Here is a 19,346-nt window from a genome sequence, read left to right on the forward strand (position 1 = left end):
TACGAACCCCACTAACACCAGCACAGGCACAACGTGAACCTCAAATTTTGTTGCGACGAACGGCCAGCACTTTGCCTCAACTCACAACGATTCGCCACTTCAATTCGATACGACAATTTTAACGAAATTCGACCAAAAATCGAGACGCGCGCGCTAAGTGCACCGCCGCTGCAAGTAGAACCGCAGTTTAGCAATTCGTACAAGCATATATATGTACATACGAGTATATTAGCAACGAAATTCCTAAGTGAATTTATATTCTCAATTTTTTCCAACTCAGTGGAAAAAACGATTTATAAATTCATTGAAGAAGCGATAAAGAATTTTTGGAAACACCTAATAACAAATACTCATTAATTAACGCGATCAAACGATTTAACAAATATAAGCTAAAACGATTCGAAACGTACATATATTAAGTCAAAAAACAAAAACAACAACCGAAATTAATCCAAAAAAATTTAAATTAAAGAAAATTTTCTCTGAAGCGCACGCAACCACTGAAAGCAGTCAATTATAGTCACACACACACGTTGAAAAGCAGAGAATCGGACGTGCAAAATTATTTCGGAATTCAAATCCAATAGCCAAAATTCAGTTATCAAAAGAATTTGTGATTTGTGGTAACGTGTACAATCTACTTTATACACTATTCTCTACACTGCTCAACACCAGTTTTCGCCACCTTCCATAGTTAAATATTAACAGTTATTTACAAACATTTTTTACAGAAATTTACAGCTAGTGTTATTGCTTTTGAAAACTTGTACATTTTACAGATAGACAACAACAAATGCAAACATAGTTATTTGTGTAATTCCCCTAACTGCAAGAGACCTGAAAAGCCGCGCTTGAGCACGAAGTTGTTTGAAGAAACTATTAAATAAGCTAAACAGACTAAAGACTGCTCAAAACAGCAAATACAGAAACAGTTCAGAGCGTTGTAAAAATGGTTTCACAGTGGCAATTAATCAATAAAAATTATAAAAATATGGACGGTAATTTCTCAAAGAAAAAATTGTACATATGTTTGCATACTGCACGTGTTTCATACCCAACATATCGCTCTGTGTACATACGCATATACCTCAGAACATTCTTTAACAATAATTGAAATGAAATTAGAAAAATCAGCAACTTAAATTAACTGATCGAAAGTAAATAAACTCGCTTTTGTGCAGAAAAAAGAAACCAAATTAATTGAAAAATCTCAATGTGAACATTTAAAAATATATCTCTGCTGCGATCATGTGACCACACGTCGGTGCGAAGTGCGAAGTGCGCCCGGCCCCCAAGTTTACGCCGTCGTCTACGCTACCTTCAGCACGTCCCCTTGATTGGCGTGTTTTGGTGACGTGCTCATCTTTGTCGATGTTCCACTTCTGAATTTTTATTCACTTCGCTCATTTCACAAAAATATAAATTCATATGTATATATTGTATATATGTATGTGCATGCGCTCGCATATGAATGCGTGGTAGCACTTTTATGCGCTAAATATACGCGCCCACCCCACCACCCGCCTAACCAACGCACGCAGATCTCCTTTTCTAAAATTATGTCCCGACGGGTGCGGTCGTTGTGGCTGTTGCTTTGTCGTGAGAATTGTCAATATTTTTAGTTTTGAGGGAAATATGAGCATTGAAATTATGCACATGCTTGTGTATAAATAAATATATAAGAACATATGTACGAGCATGTGCATAAATCATACATATGTTGGAGGAGTCAATATAATGGCATATAATTTTTCAACTCAAAATGCGGAAAAAAAATTATTTTTATTCTAAAACTGTGCCAAAATACCGCCGTATTTTTCTGTGGCTCACAGCTTACAAATAATATGCAATTCTCTTCTCTGTTTTCCCAATACAAAATTAGCAAAAAGAAGCTTTTAGCAAAATGGTGCAAAATATTTTTGGTTGGCGGTCCCTGGAAACCGCATTGGCTTGACTGGGAGAAGAATTTTAATTTTATGTCCTCACCGTATTCGAAATTCTTTGTAAAAATACGTGAAATACATGTTGTTGCATTGTTTTGTTAAATTTGAAAAGAAAAATTTTGCTTTAATGAAAACAACGAGGTTTATTTCCAAAAGTAGAAAGTTGTGGAATTCTTTATCCAAAAAAAATCTCAATACCAATTTTAAGTCAGAAGGCTTACCAGGGTTTCATCTTTACTATTCCAGTAAATACCCTACCTACCTACCATGCACATAGTATAAAGCCTCAAAACAAATTTTATGTCAGAAGGCTTACCGATTCCTTTACAATTTACAAAGTGCCTCATTCCGAAATTATATTTTTGAATGCCTCTAAGGCAAGCAAGTGTTTCAACAGTACCTTTCCAGTAAATACCATATATAGTTTAATAAAAAAAATTATAGTACTAATGGAAGTATTTAAAAAATTGCATCTCTTTAACAGACTTGGAATCAGACAAATTTAAGAAAATTCTTCCTTACGAAATAATCCAAACAATATATAATTTTTTTTTTAAACCAATTACCAAAGGAAAAGTACCCCCTAAATATAAATTAAACACGTCTGTCATGTCTAAATATATATAAATAGTAAAGAGAAAGATACAAAGTATTTTTTTTAACTCATATCAAAGGAAGGAGCTCAATATCATTAATCATTTCACAAACGCTTTCCTCGTAATTCAACTACCAATGAGATTATGAAGAAATCACCTTAAAATAGCAAATCACCAAGGCAAAGCGGCAAAACATAAAATTATTACAAATATATATGCCAATTGACACATATGCATATTCGAAAAGTGAATCGACAAAATGATGCAGACATGAGCGAGCACACACAGCGACGGATGAGTAAGAATTTACTTAGGCGGCTATAATTAGCATTCACAAAACAATTTACTCGACGAAAACAAAGTGTGGCATATGGACCTCACAAATATTTTTGTTGTCGTTCTATTTATTTTGCGCTTAGCTAATGTTTGGTTTGTATATTTTTGACAGCAATTGCTGAAATACTTCTGCCTCAAGACGACACTGACTGACGACAATGTCGATACAAATGTGGCACTGTGACGTTGACGAATTTGATTTTCTTTTGATGCCGACACTTTGTGTACCGATAATACTTATGCCAGAAAGAAATGATAATTAGTTTTGGCTTAAGCCACCAATTGTCAGCTAGCTACTCTACGAAATGCATAACAAATGCTTGAAGCCGTCTGAGCCATGTCTGTGTTTGCGTGTGCGTTCGTGTAGATCTTTAAACTTTAAATTCTACTTATGTTTAGTTTAGAGTCGCCCATCAGGGCAGATAAGCAAAGACTTTCACTGCAAATTGCTCAAGGACTTTACAAAGTTGGAATGGGAGAAATTAATGAGTGGAAAATGCTTGCACTTGGCTACAAGCTCCTGCGCACTCAACATCATTTTGAAGCGAAATTCCCTTGTACTCTGCTTATCGTCGTTTACTTAGATATTTCACTTATTCTCGATTCTGCAATCCTTACCTTTACTGTTTCCCTTTCTGCGTCGTTTTACTTCGTTACTTCTTTGGCGAAAAGAACAGCACTTTTTATACATAAACTATGCAAAAAACATTTCTCACCACAAAGAGAGCACACCCAAAGTGTCTGGCAGTATATGTATGCAAGTGAGGGCGGATGGGACACCGAAGAAAAAATCGAAGCAAAACGCACTTTTGCGAAATTCCGAGCGCATATATGCAGTTTGAAGAAAATATTTCTAGAATGTGATAAAGGAAGAATGTGAATAGCGAAGATTCTGAATGAATTATAAAAAGTATATGCAAAACATACATAGATCCATGGTCTTAAGAATAGATTGGCCGTAAACATTCTAAAGTGGCAACTCAGGGGAACAATCATTAAAACCATATAAATAATAAATATAAAAGTGATCGTCAACTAAAATGCAAAATAACGTAACATCACTTTTCACAAGTTTGCAGGCGAAGGAAAAACGTTTTAATAGAAACCATTCATATTGTAACAAAATTTGAGTTTTGATTATATTGGGTAGTCGAAAAAGTATTTTCATATTTCTAATCAAACTTCAACTTATTTTTTTATATTTATAATAATAAATAAATAAACAAATATGTACTATTTGCCATTTTTCCGCTAGTGGCATTATTCCATCAGTCTAAATCGAAATTTCGAAATTTCCAGAACAGAAGCAAGCGAACCATTGTTGTGCTACATTGTCGCCGTAAACTTCACAAATTCCATTAGTGGCTTGCGTTGCATTCTTTCCTTTTTTATACAAAAATTTCAAAATATAGCGAATTTCTTCATTATTTTTACTCAATTTTGAACAGCTGTAACTTTTTTCAACTTTCCTGAATTTAATTTTTTTTAGTTAAATGAAGCTTAAAGTCTCACCTTTCCAACACTATATGGTGTGACACAATGTGATTGGTAGCACTGGAGATATACGACAGCAACGGCATCTCTTGACAAAATACGAAAAAACTTTTTCGACTACCCAATATATTGGTTATATCTGCAGCGGAAGCTAAATATTTTATGCTACATGTAATGTATGTAGCAGGATGTAGTGAATTGTAAACAATAAAAAATTCAATTTCGATTTTTTTGATAATACGTTGTTTTGCATTTTAGGTGACGATATAAAGCATTTTAAGTGTTTTTACATTTTTGAAGAAATTGCAGCAGTTATTATAATTATTATTTATAACATCCAGACATCACAGTTGTTATTAAATTTTTATTATATATATTTTTTATCACAGAACTAGTTTCTTTTCTAATCAAGGAATTACAATTGAAATATGTTTTACTTTTTGAATCAAAAGCTTTACATATCTAAAGCCACGCTACTTAGCATTCTTGTTCAATAAATCACTTGTTGCCACATTAAATGCGCAACTAACCACTTTAATCCCTGTTTCACCAAGAAAGGTGAACAGAGCAGAGCAACAACAAATCACGTTTATTACAAACGAGAAGCAGAGGAAGAGAAACTCTGCTAAACCCCAGCCAGCTGCGCTCAAAATGCTAGGAAACCCATTAGCCACAACGAATCATGGACGCAGCTTGCCAGGGGTAACAAAACGGGAGTAATAAAAACAATATGGCCTGACACAACAAATCTTAACACTTGAAAAATTATAACCCAATAATAACGAGGGCGAGAACAAGCAGAAAACTCTTTATTTCAATGCTCATACGCACACACACCCGTACACATACTCTTACACATACCGTAACAGGGAGTCGGAGAAGGCCAAAGGTCTAAACAGCACAGGGTCAGCAGGTTAGAAAATTAGAGCAGTGTGAATGTGATATGGATACACTGCACACACTTTTAGACACGTGTGGATGTGTATGTGTGCATGTACAAGTAGCCGCCCAAGCGCGTTTTATTGCGGGTAAAAGTGACAGCTGGAGATTGAATGCCTCATCTTTGTACACTTAACTTTTGCCCATTAAAACAGTGAAATAGGGAAATTGATGGCGTCGAACGCGGGCTATCAGCGCTGATAACGGCGTTTGTTTTGGCCTGGGGGCCGCATTGGTAGCTGTGAACGTTAACTGAATTTAACATCAATCAATATTAATTTCCGTTAATGCCAAACAAGCGCGCACATATCTGCGCACACACCTTCGTGCTGCTATGTACATATGTATGTGTGTGTAATTTCATTATGCGTTATGTGCTGCTGGACGTGTAAGTTTCGATTCGTTTACACCTGAAGACACGCAAACACATAGCTGTACACATATGTCTGTATAACGCACGCATACGCAACATAACGGGAAGCCTGTGTGCACACAATAAACATGTTTTATATTTACTTGGGGACTCATAGCGCTGGCCACGGCGGCTGGGTGTGAGTGTAAGGGCGAAAAAGAAAACAAATGGAGGCGTAAAAATTAAATGAAAATGAAAGGTCGAAAAGCCGTTAAGGGCAACAAGCTGGCACTGCAGCCGCGTCCCAATGGTCATGCATTTGAATGTACGCCAGCCAATATGTTAGCGCCGTTGTATGCTCGTACGCTCGTCTATCAAGCCTACACAGCATCTCCCACATTGCAGTTGCCACAAATGAGCGTGATCCTTTAATGCCTATTGGTATATGAATGCGCACGTGTCCATACCTCAAATAGCAGGAGATGCTCTGCCGTAATCGGGCAGCTAGCTAGTTGCGGTTACACAGTCACACACACACACACGCCAGCGTACTTAGCATTTAGCTTTGTTGGTCTGCTTGTCTGCGGCGTTGGCCGCGCGTACAAGGTGTTGGCCAGCCTACGTGCCTCCTATGCCGAGTGGCACACACGCGCAAACAAACGCTAGCAATCGGCCGTATTGACAGCAGCCAGCATGCTTTGCAGCCAGTCATTTACTATGAATTTTCGCACATTTGCGCACCAGGCACGTTCATCGATATGAAAACAAAACGGATATCCGCAAATTACCACTCTTAGGCATTTCACTCATTCGACCAGGCATTCATTCATTCAATCGTTCATTCGGACAATAACATTCATTGCGACATGCACACAGTCGCACTGCCAGCCAGCTACTCGTGGTCACACACATACATACGTAAATACATATGTATATGTCAGGTAATGCTATTATAGCTGCCGGGATTATGTTAGGCGGGCGCACGGCATTGGCGTACGTTGTTTGCAGCGTCCATTTGTAGCGCGGCGTGTGTGTATGAATGTTTGGTACACGTGCGCCACTTCTGGGCATGGTTGTACGGTTTTGGCGACTACACTTTGAGTCTAATTCGGTTAAGCATCCGCAAAGTGATATGGCAATCACTGCGCTGCTGTCGCTAAAATACAGCTATCATAACAAACGCCTTGACTAAATAGCAACAGCACATATTAAGTAAAATATTTTTTAAAGCTTTTACGCAGCGAGTTGTCATTGGTGGGAATATCTTGGTCCACGGTGGCCTCATACAGAGTGATTCCCAACATTCCTTACACACATCTATTATGAAATATTTGTTTGTTTGTATGTCTGTTTTGTCTACTCTTATAAGATTTACACTGTCGCTCAGCTGAATATATCCAAACCGCAGAACATAACAATGTTTGCACTAAAACTTCGATTTCGGCATCAGTTGAACAAGAAAATAAAGGTTTGTTTCCTCCATTTCACAGTTTCTAATAGTGCCGACTTCGCTAGGGCACCACAATAGGTTCGATATGAATGGTGTGTCTGATGTAACCTCAATAAAAAAACGCCGATTATTAGATTATTCCGTACGAAAATACTTCCTTATACATTCGTGGCCACGCAAACCTTACCACTATACTCTCTTAATTTTTTTTCGGACTTTTTCGTACGTTCGTGATTTTCTTCAACTTTGTTTATTTTTATGCTAAAGTAAATTATATTTTCATTTTATAATTATAGTTTTTATTTTATTACGTTTTACGAGTAAAGCATAAATTAGCTTTTCTGTGCTTATACAAATTTATTTATTTTTTATTGTTTTTAAAGTGATACACCGACTAAACTTCGTGTTTCAATTAAAAAAATATATTAATTTCAATTACAGTGTAAATGAAATTTAATTAAAAAAATAAAAAATATCATTTTTTCATCGCATGGCAATCTCTTACATTTCGAGCTCATTTTGTAAAGCTCACTTTCTTTCAATTGATTTATCTATAGCTGAATGTATTTTGTTTTTATTTTTTAATATTTTTGATTAATATTATGTCATTAACTTATTTCTAAAAAATTCTATACCGCAAAAAGTACAGCTATAAAGTGTAGTCAAATACTTAAAAATTTTGGGTGGTAAGGTTTGCGTGGCCACGAGTTTACCTCCGTTAAATATTTTGTGAAAAGCTGCAACACCATTACTTGTGGGATGTGTTGCACCCATTAACTTGAGCCACATTGTACCTACTTTTGTATGCGGATGTAAGGAACTCGCACAGCAACGCGCCCTTTATTGTCTGACTCTTAGTTTTCTGCACACGTACACACAATATTAATCATAAATTAATACTTAAAAATTATACTTGGAAAAATAAGCATTCCGTAGGCATTTACAAATGTGTTTATATCTGCGGTGTAACGGTTGATTTCGCATATCCAAATGCCAATGCAAATAGCTTTTTATTACATGAGCCGAGCATCCGCAAAATCTTTTATTGTTCATGCAACATTTATAGAATAGACGATTGCAAGGCGCACAATTTATTGCCTTTCCTAACGGCAAGCCAAAAGAACGTTTATTTTTCCGATTGCAATGCGCAAACAAATTTGAGGAAAAATGCGTAATTGCCTGCCAAAAATGTTTGTATATCTGCTCTGCGGCCCACGCAACTACTTTCGCACGGTTTCGTCGATTTATGTGCACCGTGCTGATGTCTCACAATTCTGCAAATCTAATAATAAGCATTTCTTTATGCCTGCAAAAACAGAAAACAGAAAAAAATTGGGTGGAAACTCAGGTGTGTAGGTAGGCTGGCGCCACAATGGCGCTGTAAACGTAAATTCTCGTACAACAGGTACTCATACCAATAATGCAAACGCACCGAAAAATGACAACATATTTAATAATTCGTTTCAAAAGGGTTTCAATTGGAACAGGGAGATCTTGTTTATCTTTAACCAGGGTTTAACCAGGGAGTCGAAAGTGCTAAATTATGATTCTAAGGTGGTGCAGAACATTTGGATCTATGCGAGTCAGTGAAATTAGAACCAAACGGAGGCGGTTAGACACATGCAGATCTCTGATTTAGTGCGAATCTACAAAATAGATTAGAAAAATAATGAAAATGGATTGCGTTGTAATGACAGTGCTCAACAAAAAAATTAAGAAATATCTCCCTATTCATATATTCACATTCGCACACATATTTGTATTGTGCTGTTGCCACAATAGTAGCGGAGCCGTTAAAAGTTTTGTACCATCTATGCTTTAACCACACACTTGCGTACGACTGTGAGAGACGGACCCTCACATATTCATATTTTGTTCATATTTAGGGTGGAGTAGTTAGCTCCCGCTTGGCAGCAATGAATGTGCATTCTTTACACGTCCGATGTATTTAACAACAGTGCACGCTCGTACCTTTAGCCACCGGCGACCTTGCCCGCCGATGCCATAAATCACACATATGTAAGGAATGTGCGCTGTAAGTGTATTGACGTTGCGTCCGCCTCAATTTATGGGGAATTTATGACCGCCACAGAGCTGCTGAAATGCGGTTGAGGTTGCAAGTCGTGGTCTGCTTGTACATTTTCGTGCGCGCTTCACTTGAACTCTCACTTTAATTACAACAAAGCAATCGATTTATTTTCCGTTAATTCATACGTTTCTTTGCAGTTTGTTTACAGCTACACTGGCCTTGTGGTTATAATTGCAATGAAACAGTTATTATATCCGTTAATTAATATGCACGTATGTGTGTTTATGTTATAACATATATGCCCAAAAGCGCATATGCCATAATTCATAACATGTACATATGTATGTGTGCGTGTGTGCGTTAAATCATAAATTCCTATTAATGGTTTATAAATTTAAGTGAAATGCCAATATCGAAGAATTTATTAGCGACGCTTAACTAATTAATGGCGCTACTATTTATATCCGAATTGAACTAATTGCACTGGTTCCGCTCTCAGCCCAAATAATAGAAATTTATGAATTTTTGGGGCGCAAAACTTTTCTGGTACAATAAACTTTCCGCCAAACCAATGCCAATCTACTCTACCGACCAAAAGAGCTTTTTAAAGTATTCGTCAGTACAAAAAGAAGTGAATGTCAGGGTTGCTTCTGACACATACATTCATATATTATATATATATATATATATGTATTTATGTCACATCATTTAATTTGCTTACAAAACTATCAATTCGAGTAGAATTCCGAGGAAGCAAGCTTTCGAACTATAATAATTGTGGGAATGCGAATGAGCCTCCGAAACCGAAATGCATAATTGTAAAAAGCACACTTATCGTTGAATGCAAATAAAAACAGAGAATATGGAAATGGAAAACGGAAGATGGAAGCTAGAAGCAGGAAGGTGGCAGAAAAAATTAAATTACTTCGAGTTAGAACAGGGGTGTCACGGATATTTATGAAAAATATCACAAAATTATTTAAAAAAAAAAGAAAATATCACAAAATTATTTAAAAAAAGAAACAAGTCAAGAAAACTAAATTTGAAACCAGCGTACTCAGTAACAACAAACACATAACAGCAAGACCGAATTGAAATATTCTTGGGGTAAAAAGTAATGTTTTTATGCGAGTGCTTGCTATCAAGGCAGCATGGGAAGGGACAGCTTTTAAAGCCATTGAACATGAACAAAAAATGTTCCCACAACAAAAGACAACAACAACAATTACCAGAACAGTGGACTAGGTGATATCGTTGGACATCAGTCTACCCAACCATAGTTTTTGCGAGCGCACTTGGTCACTGGTCCGTCATGAGTGACATATCTGGCAAAGGCAGCTTTTCAAGCGGCGCCCTTGCTGAACGACAAGCAAGATATCCAGTTACAAATATTTTGTTTTAAGGGTTCTTCAATGCTTTTTGCACAACATTTGCGCTGAAGAGTGGAAAAAGTTTTAATGTATCTGCTGACAAGATACAAAAGCAGCGTAAAAAAATGAATACAAATATTTGCTCACAACAGAAAATGAAACAAAAGTCAGAACTGCTACAATTACCATTACTTCTCCGATTTCATTTTTTTATGTTTTTTCCACTGTAATATATCATAGTTATTAGCTATTTTATAAGCCCTGGTCTTCTTTATAATTAATGAAAATATAGAAGTCATCGTTTTAGCTCCTTACACTCATGAAAACATACACACAAAGCACTTGTTATGTCCCTAGTTCATTATGGCACAGTTTCATTATAAAAAGCATTTTCGGGAATATTTTATGTCGCCAATACAATTTTCCTAATCGCGCTCTCTCTATCTCTCCCTCTCTCCCAGGTTATAAGCGCGTTGCTTGGCCGCCCGTATCCGAGGAGCGCGTTGTTAGGGAATTCACGCCCCAACCAACCTCTGGCCACTACCCCGTGTCGGGCTCGCTACCACAACAGCCAGGACAACAGCAGCAGCCACAACACTTGCAGCAGCAGCAGCAGCCACTTCAACAGCAACAACAACAACAGCCAGCTGCGCCAGCCAACCAGGTAATTACAGCAGTTGCCAATGCATTTTACGCATTACAAATTAAACTAAATTAAAAGCGGTTACCAACTAAAATACAAATACACAAACGAGGAGTCAAGTTCGGAGCAAAGATTATTAAACATTGTACAGTGACTTAACGAAATAGCGAAGTATGAATCATGCCTGCAAAAACTACTGAGCTCTCAGCCCCTCAAATTATACCAATGTTTTATAGACTGGCCTTCAGTAACATTTGTAAATAGCGCTCTAAATATGTAAATATTGTATATATGCACACATATCGAAATAATGATTAATCCCTTGTAAATATCTTTTAATTTTACTATTGCACATTTTCCCATTGCATACCCCATTTGATCTCTGGTTTTTTAATTGGTTGAAACCTCTGCTACTTTAGATATTATATTGAGCTTTAATAGTTTGTCCTCTCTCAGTAAGACTTTGTCCATAATTTTTAAATTTCTAATTTATTCTTAAAAATCTGTGCCATCCCCGTCAGTTGTTAAAGTCAATTTCCGGAAAATCCTTCAATGCGCGCGACGATTCACGTATAATGTCTTCAATTGACTCAAAACGGCTTACCCGGAGCAGTCGTCTGAGTTTACTGAATAACCAATAGTCACACGGAGCTATATCAGGCGAATACGGTGGTTACGACACGTTATTGGTTGCAAACTTGGCTAAAAACTCACGAAGAATCAATGCAATATGCGACAGTGCATTCTCGTGCTGATAAAAGCAAGAGTTGTCGACCCATAATTCCGACCTCTTTCTACGAATAGTTTCGCACAGGCGACGCATAACAAATAGTATTCCTCGTTGACAGATTGGCCGGTCGGAAGAAATTCGGAGTAGACCACAACTCAACAAAGAAAACTGTCACATTCTTGATTTTTGACTTGATTTTTTCAGCTTCGGCTCACCTTTGCCACGATATTCGGGCTATTGATTGTCTATTTCCCGGTCGTAAGCATAGAGCCAAGACTCATCGCCAGTAATAATACGTTTCATGGCATCTTGGTACTCGGAAAGCATTGTTTCACAGACGTTAACGTGACTCTGTTTTTGAAAAAATTTAGTGATTTTGGAACCAATCGTGATTTCGCTTTTCTTAGGCCCAAATGGTCACCACCATAACCAGCATAAGCATTAAAAACTCGAGTTGACAACTTATTGATTAGTTCCGTGTCGATGAAGACGAGGACGCTGTAGACTCATTTTTACTCTTAATAGCCAACCAACAAATTCTGCTTACTTTTGCCGAACCCGATGATCAACCTTCTTCCTGGAACTGATCAAGAAGACTAACAAACCGGCTGCAAGTATGGTATTCGTAGTGAGATCTTTCAATTCTCCACCAACATGCACCGTTTATTCGGTTTCCGGAACTCAATGTACAATTGCACATAGCGGTAAATTATGCAAATTAACTTTGTGAATACTCACGCGCGCACAACAATTACAAGGCACACATACAAAACTGGGCATGAACTGGTGATAATAAAAAATGCCAATTTTTTTGTGGCAGTCAACGGCCACCACAAAAAGTCAAACGGCATCACGCGTGCAACAATTCGTTGCATACACGCCAACCGAGAAAAAAAGAGCTGGTGGTAAGAACTTTGGCAAACAACATTAAAATAGCCAAGGGCGCAAAGCACAAAACGCGCATCGCATTAAAACAAATTTGCGTTCGGTTAGCCCGAAACAGACTATTTGAAAGTAAATAGAAGCCTCTAACACACACGGACATCCGCGCCGCCATGCATTTTTGTGCCTTGGCTTTTTCGCTGTTTGAGTTTCCACACGCTTCTGTAGTGGAAACCTCAAACTTCGACCGCAACAATGCTATTGGCGGACAAAAAAATGGCGGCAATTAAAATAAATGGGATTTTTCGCACTATGAATTACTACAAAATTGCAATGAGCACATGCGCACACGCGCACACACGCGCACGCTTACGCAGATGAGCTGAAGCGGCAATGAAGCAAAATTGCAAGGGAGACAATGCCATTCGTGGTCACTACAGCGGCAAATAAATAAGATGAAAAAAGCATAGCAAACAAAAGTTAATTTATTTGTTAATCTGTTTAATTCTTTTTAGTCCGCATTCATGCATTTGTTTAACGAATTGTCACATAAAAAATAATGGCCACAAATGGACACAGTTTAAAAGGTAACGAGCAGAAATTAAATGCCGCAACCGACAAATTTAAAAGCGCGCGGCCAATGCGCACCAGAGTGCAATGTTACGCATACGCCGCGCCGCACGAGCTTTCCCAGCGGTTGTCTTTTGTAGCAGCTTGCATGAACATAGGGATTTCGCCAAAAATTTTGGCCACACTTCTTAATGAACTTTCGACCAATTAACTGTACCTCACTGTATTGCCTTGCCCATTCATTAGTTGGCTTGCGATTTATGCAAGCAACCCTGCTTTACCCCGCCTTATAAGCGTCTCTAAAAGCCACCCAAGCACTGTGCTCCGCAGTAGCTTCGTGTTGGCATAACTCAGTAATTAACACTAACACAATGGTAATTTGCGAGCATTCCTCTCCGTAAACACACACGACCGTAAGGGACCTGGATGCCACTCATCGAGTCTTCTCATATGTGCCCGCGTGTATGCATACTATACATATGAAGCCATAAAACATATAAACATTTAAACCGTGTGTGCATTTATTATTTTCTAGAACAAAGGGTGTAAGGTACGCTGTTCTTTTCGGCATTCTATTGGGGCCAGCTTCTCTTTGTTTCGCTTTAAAACTTTCTCCACTGCAGCCAAGTACGGTTTGGGCTCATAAATTATTCCTTTACTTGTAAATAGTTGGACACTTAATAATAATTAAGCCAAGGCGCAAATCTTCGAGGCATGCACCAAAAGGACCACATCCGCTCATGCTGGCGGCTTTGGGAATATGCTCACATATGTACGTACAAAAGTTGCTTAAGTGCAGCGGAAAGAACGCTGGACTTGGCTGTGAGTAGCTAACTTAGATCCTGCATACACAAAAGTACATGAATCAGTAATTCTTATACTGTGCTTTACAAAGCTTCAAAATTAAGCCGTCCATATTGTCCTTAAAGAAGCTTGCACTCCATACACCGCTTAGTTAATTCACTGCTAATAACTGAGTTATGTTTCTTTCCTTCTTTGCGTCAAAATCATTTGTCAATAATAATTCCTCATACGCATACTATGTATGTGAGCACAGATGTACGGCGCCATGAATGAAACATTTGGCATGAGCGTAGAGCGCGTCATGACGACATACGCACACACACATATACATATATGGAAATATTTATGCTTACTACTCTGCAAGCTTACACAGCCATTATGTAGGATGTGTGATGTGTTGACTCGTAAGTGCGCATTTGTATGGATCTGCGAGTGCTTTGCAGCTGCCATAAATGAGTTGGTCATGGGAAAGTTAACGAGCGCTTAAATAGGCCCCGTGGGGGACGTTAAACGGAAAATATGACTGAAATTAAGCAAAAATCCAACAAAGGATCTAACGACTGCCACTGCAGCAATGCAACAATAAAATGGAAACGAAAACCTACAGCTACCCATCACGTTTGTTTGGCAGAAAGCCTGTCTGACTAGGCCCCATCTGCTTATTATACGGGCATTTGTACAGATCTTATACCGTGAATACACAAATTTTTTACTAAATGCTTTCTTTAGGGTATGAGGCTGTAGTGAAATTTTATTTATATCAATTGATTGGCATCATTAAATAAAACATGTGGAGAAAGTTTTGCAAAAACGAATAATTTACAAAAAAATCAAAAGGTCTGTGATAAAAAATTTTCGTGAATCAGTTTTTCGAGTCAGTTCTTGCTATGACAATTTAGGTCTGGAAGAGAGCGACGGATAGTGCAAGTAAGCGAAGAGGCACAATTACTCTACAATTCTTCTGTAAGTAATTTCATCTAAGAAACAAATAGATAATTATCATAAATATGAATACAAAGTCTGTATAATTGAAATTCTATCATTGTCTGCTGCTTGTAAAGGTTCCAGTGAGGCATAAAAAAAAATTATTTCTTATAACTTATATTATCTTATTTATATGTATTCACTAATATAATGCTTATATACGACATTATATGGAAGAATGTATGCGCATGAACTTACAGAGGGGTGTGTAGTGTTTCTACGCCAGCGCACATTAATTCACAATGACAGCATGGCGTATACGTAACACGAATTATTAAAGCCACTAGCATTTCGCTGGCCCAGCTAACCGAATTGCCCCAGCCAGCACCCACAAATGACGAATTCCATCAGAATTCCGGCTATAGCAGTCAGCAGTCGATGTGTTGCTGCTCGGCGTATGCTCTCGCGAGCCACAAGCTGCCCATCTAGGCGAATGCGTTGGCATGCGTTGTAGCTGCGGCAGCGCAATGGCAAAATGCACAGCAACAGTCGGCGCAACCATGACGAGTGAGACTTTGCAATTCATATTAAATTTGCATAATGTATTTATGCCCGTTGATTAAGTGTGAGCGCAGGTCTGAGTGAATGCCAGGCAGCGTTTGCAGCAAGCGTGCGTTCGCGCATATTTATATGTATGTAAATAGGTATGTGTGACAGATGGCGAAATGAAGTGGAAGGCGCCAGTCAAATTGACAGTAGTTCATGCAAATGTTCTTTTGTTTGTGCAAACATATAGACAAGTTAATGGCAGCACGCAGGCATGCCGGCAATAGCAAAATCGCTTATACACCCACACAGCCCCGCTGATGCGCCGCTTGACACAAAGGTGGAAAATAATTACGCGGCAAGCAAATGCCCGGTCAAGAGAAGTGTGAAATATGGCTGAAATCCACATGTGTATGTATCTGGATGATAGTGAAAGCGCATGGCACGTTCATGCAACATATCTGCATGTTGCTGCGCGCACATGTAATTGAGAGTAAAATAAAAATAGCGTGCGAAAATTGCAAAGAACGAGTGCTCCCGCTGGTGTTGATGCCACAAATGCAACATATTGCGCACACACATAGCTGTCGCTTGCCAACAACTACAAGACTGCAAGCCAGCATCAATTCCACACGCCAGCTTTCGATTGAGCGGCGGCAGTGGCAGCGGCGGATTTGTTGCGGCCGCTCACTACAGGCGCACTAACGAATTGTTGAATTTTTGATATTTTCATTTCGCGACCCAAAGGCAGCGCGAAATGCATGCCTCACAGGCACCGTAGGTAACAATAACCACCAAGGAAATGGCAGCAGCATCAAGTTTGTAGTTGATTGCAACAGCCAGCAAGCGAAAGCAAGTAAACAACAGTAAAATGTATACATAAACAATCTATTATTTATTATTTTTTGCCGAAAAATGCTGCGCCGCTGACTGCGCCTGCTGCGATGAAAGCCCTTCACTACCCAAAATTCCATTAGGACATTAAAGCGATATCCTGTAACTCATAAATAAGCAACAAAGATCTTTACTATTCTCTATGTGCCACATAAACGGATTATTGCAGCACTTTACTCAGTGTTAAAATGACATGAAAATTCCGAAAATCCCAAAAACACGCTTGGCTTACAGTCATGGGTTTCGCCACTATCCAAGTGGCAACTAAATAACTGTAATATTGAAGTGGTTGCCCAAAATGATACATATTTGTTTATTTATTTATTATTATACATATAAAAAAATAAGTTAAAATTTGATTAAAAATACGAAAAGACTTTTTCGACTACCCAATATTTACTTCTATTCTGCTTTTGGAATACAAATCCGAACTAAATGTTACTCATCCGCCCTGTTGTGCGCGTAAGCTATAAATCGCGGCTACTATGCACATCTACCACGAGTTTGCTTTCGTTGGGAAACACTTGAATCAAATATGTCTTAACTTCATCAAAGAAATGTTCAAAAGTGTATACTGCGGTGAAACTCTTTTGTCATTCCATCGAAGATGCGTCACTCGTTTGTTCAACATGCTTTTGTGCACTTGTCTGCAAATATCACACGCAGTCGCATTCAAACACAGCCCATGAAGGCAAATTAACCATATGCATTCGCGCGACAATGATCATGTACGAGCGTACTTCTGTGTGAATGTAAGTAACTATGAATATTTGCACACAGTGCAACCACAATTGCAGTGGTCAAACAATAAATATGCACATGTGTAATGAAAAAACCACCGCACTGATGACAATAAACGCACACACGTGCAGATAATATAGGCGTGAATGGCTTCCTCACACACCGCTCCGCATTTACGCGACCCGCCCGCGCCGAAAGCGCCGTATTGCCGCTCATATGGCCGGAATTTATGGCGATGAACGCAAAACACGCGTGAAAATGTGAAAATGCCAGGCTGACAAAAGTGCATTTAAAGGGACAAACCAAATCAATCCGCACAATCGCACGCACCGCCCTCCCGAAAAGCGCACGTCCGCGCAACTGAGTGACGGAACGACTGAGTGAATTTGTAATTGCGGATACGTTACCGTTAAAAAAATACTTCACAATAACTTTTTCACGTATTCCGTTGCATATAAACACTGAAAAAATGCGCACAAGTTAAAAAACGCGGCGAATAAACAAAAAGGCGGGTGAGTAAATTTCAGCCACAAACGCACACGAACACAAAAAACCGCTCATTTGCCTGCTTTCGTGGCGGCGATGCTTGGCGCAACTGGAAAAAGGCTTTAACATTAAAATTAAATTTACTCTCAACGCGGCTTTTTATTTAATGTAAATATTTGGCAAAACCAACGGTGTTGTTATGCAATAAAAAGTGCCCACACAATTATAACTGAGAAATAATTGAAGAGTCGAAATGCAATTATTATTGCGCCCAAAGCCATTTCATGTTGCTCTTTAAAGCTGCACACACACACACACATGCAACTGCATTTTTTACCGGAAACTAATGTTGTTACAGTGTAGATTTTTGCATAAATCCAGCTCAGGGCTGAATGATGCTAGTGACGAAACCTGCTTTGGTTATTGAAAAATATGTTTCAGCTGAACAACAACTGTTCGGCGCCCAAGCAATGTGTGTAAGTGGCCTTTTCCTACGTGAAAGCAGCGTTTGTTTAGCGCAAAACTTTATTTTTGGCAGATGAACGAAGGAACTTTCGCTAATGCGTTTAAAAATACAAGGAAACTTTCATTGATGGGGTTATGGGTGATACTTTCTCCCATTTCACAAGACCAAAAAACTGCTGTTAGGTACAACGGCTAGCATAAAGCATTCCGCACTACGCCAACGAAAGTTTTCAAGGCTTACCGAAAAATGCGAACAAAAGGTCGTTGATGCGGAAGTTATTAAGGTGAGGTAGGCAATGCGGCTAATGAAGCGTCAGCCCTTACCAAGATACCTTAAGTAAGTAATAGAATATGGAACTCACTCATACTCATTTTATGCCTTACATTGGCAATAAAAAAGTTTAAACGCTTTGTGATGTTTGCCTTTGTATGCCTTGTAATGCTATTGCAATGAACCGCTCGACCAATAAAGGCAAATAAAGGCGCTATAAACGACAAAAATGTCAAATTCAAGGGGAGAGGAGCCAAACAACAAGAGCGAGGTACAGTGAACCTTTTTGTTTGTACATTTTGACAATTGGAAAGGACACCTCCAGAATTTTCGCAAAACCTGCTATGTATGTAGCGGCGTTGCCAGCCGTCTCGATACGGCATTGAAGAATTAGAGCCGCTTCCGGCTTCAAAAAATGTCAGACATGAATTGTCGCCGCCCCGGCCGCGCACCATACGACGTCTCGCCCTCTCCACCCTCGCTGCATGCCATTGTCATATCAAGCGAACATAAAATATATTGCATAACCGAGATGGCACTGCGCGCTGTCACGCTGGCACTGGTGGCTTTTCCACTTTGGCCATTTTTTCGCGTTTATTGTTCGCAATCATAATTTTCGATCAGAAAAATTGTATACATAATAACAGTTCGTGCAACAATAGCAATAAGAACGAGCAAATAATGCAGTCAAATAAAAAGCGAAGTGAAGATGTGCCGCACAATAATAATGACACCAGTGCAAACAAACTGTCGTTTGAAAAACAAAAAAAAAAAAAAAAAAACAACAACCACAAAAACAATTGAATGGCAAAACACAAATACTGGTGTAAGCGATGCGCACGTGTGCCTGAACTGAATGCCGTAAAAATGTAAGGAGTACA

At 38.6% G+C, this 19,346-nt stretch overlaps 1 protein-coding gene across 1 annotated transcript in view; it reads left to right on the forward strand.

Annotated features, from left to right (window-relative positions):
* LOC120779085 overlaps positions 1 to 19,346 on the forward strand; it is a 142,094-nt gene that overhangs the window by 114,255 nt on the left and 8,493 nt on the right. Inside the window, exon 6 of the mRNA XM_040111236.1 lies at positions 10,971 to 11,173. Within this exon, the coding sequence (XP_039967170.1) occupies positions 10,971 to 11,173 (203 nt within the window). The remainder of the gene's footprint in view (positions 1 to 10,970; positions 11,174 to 19,346) is intronic.

The sequence above is a fragment of the Bactrocera tryoni genome, chromosome 5 (assembly GCF_016617805.1).
Source record: "Bactrocera tryoni isolate S06 chromosome 5, CSIRO_BtryS06_freeze2, whole genome shotgun sequence".
NCBI lineage: Eukaryota > Metazoa > Arthropoda > Insecta > Diptera > Tephritidae > Bactrocera > Bactrocera tryoni.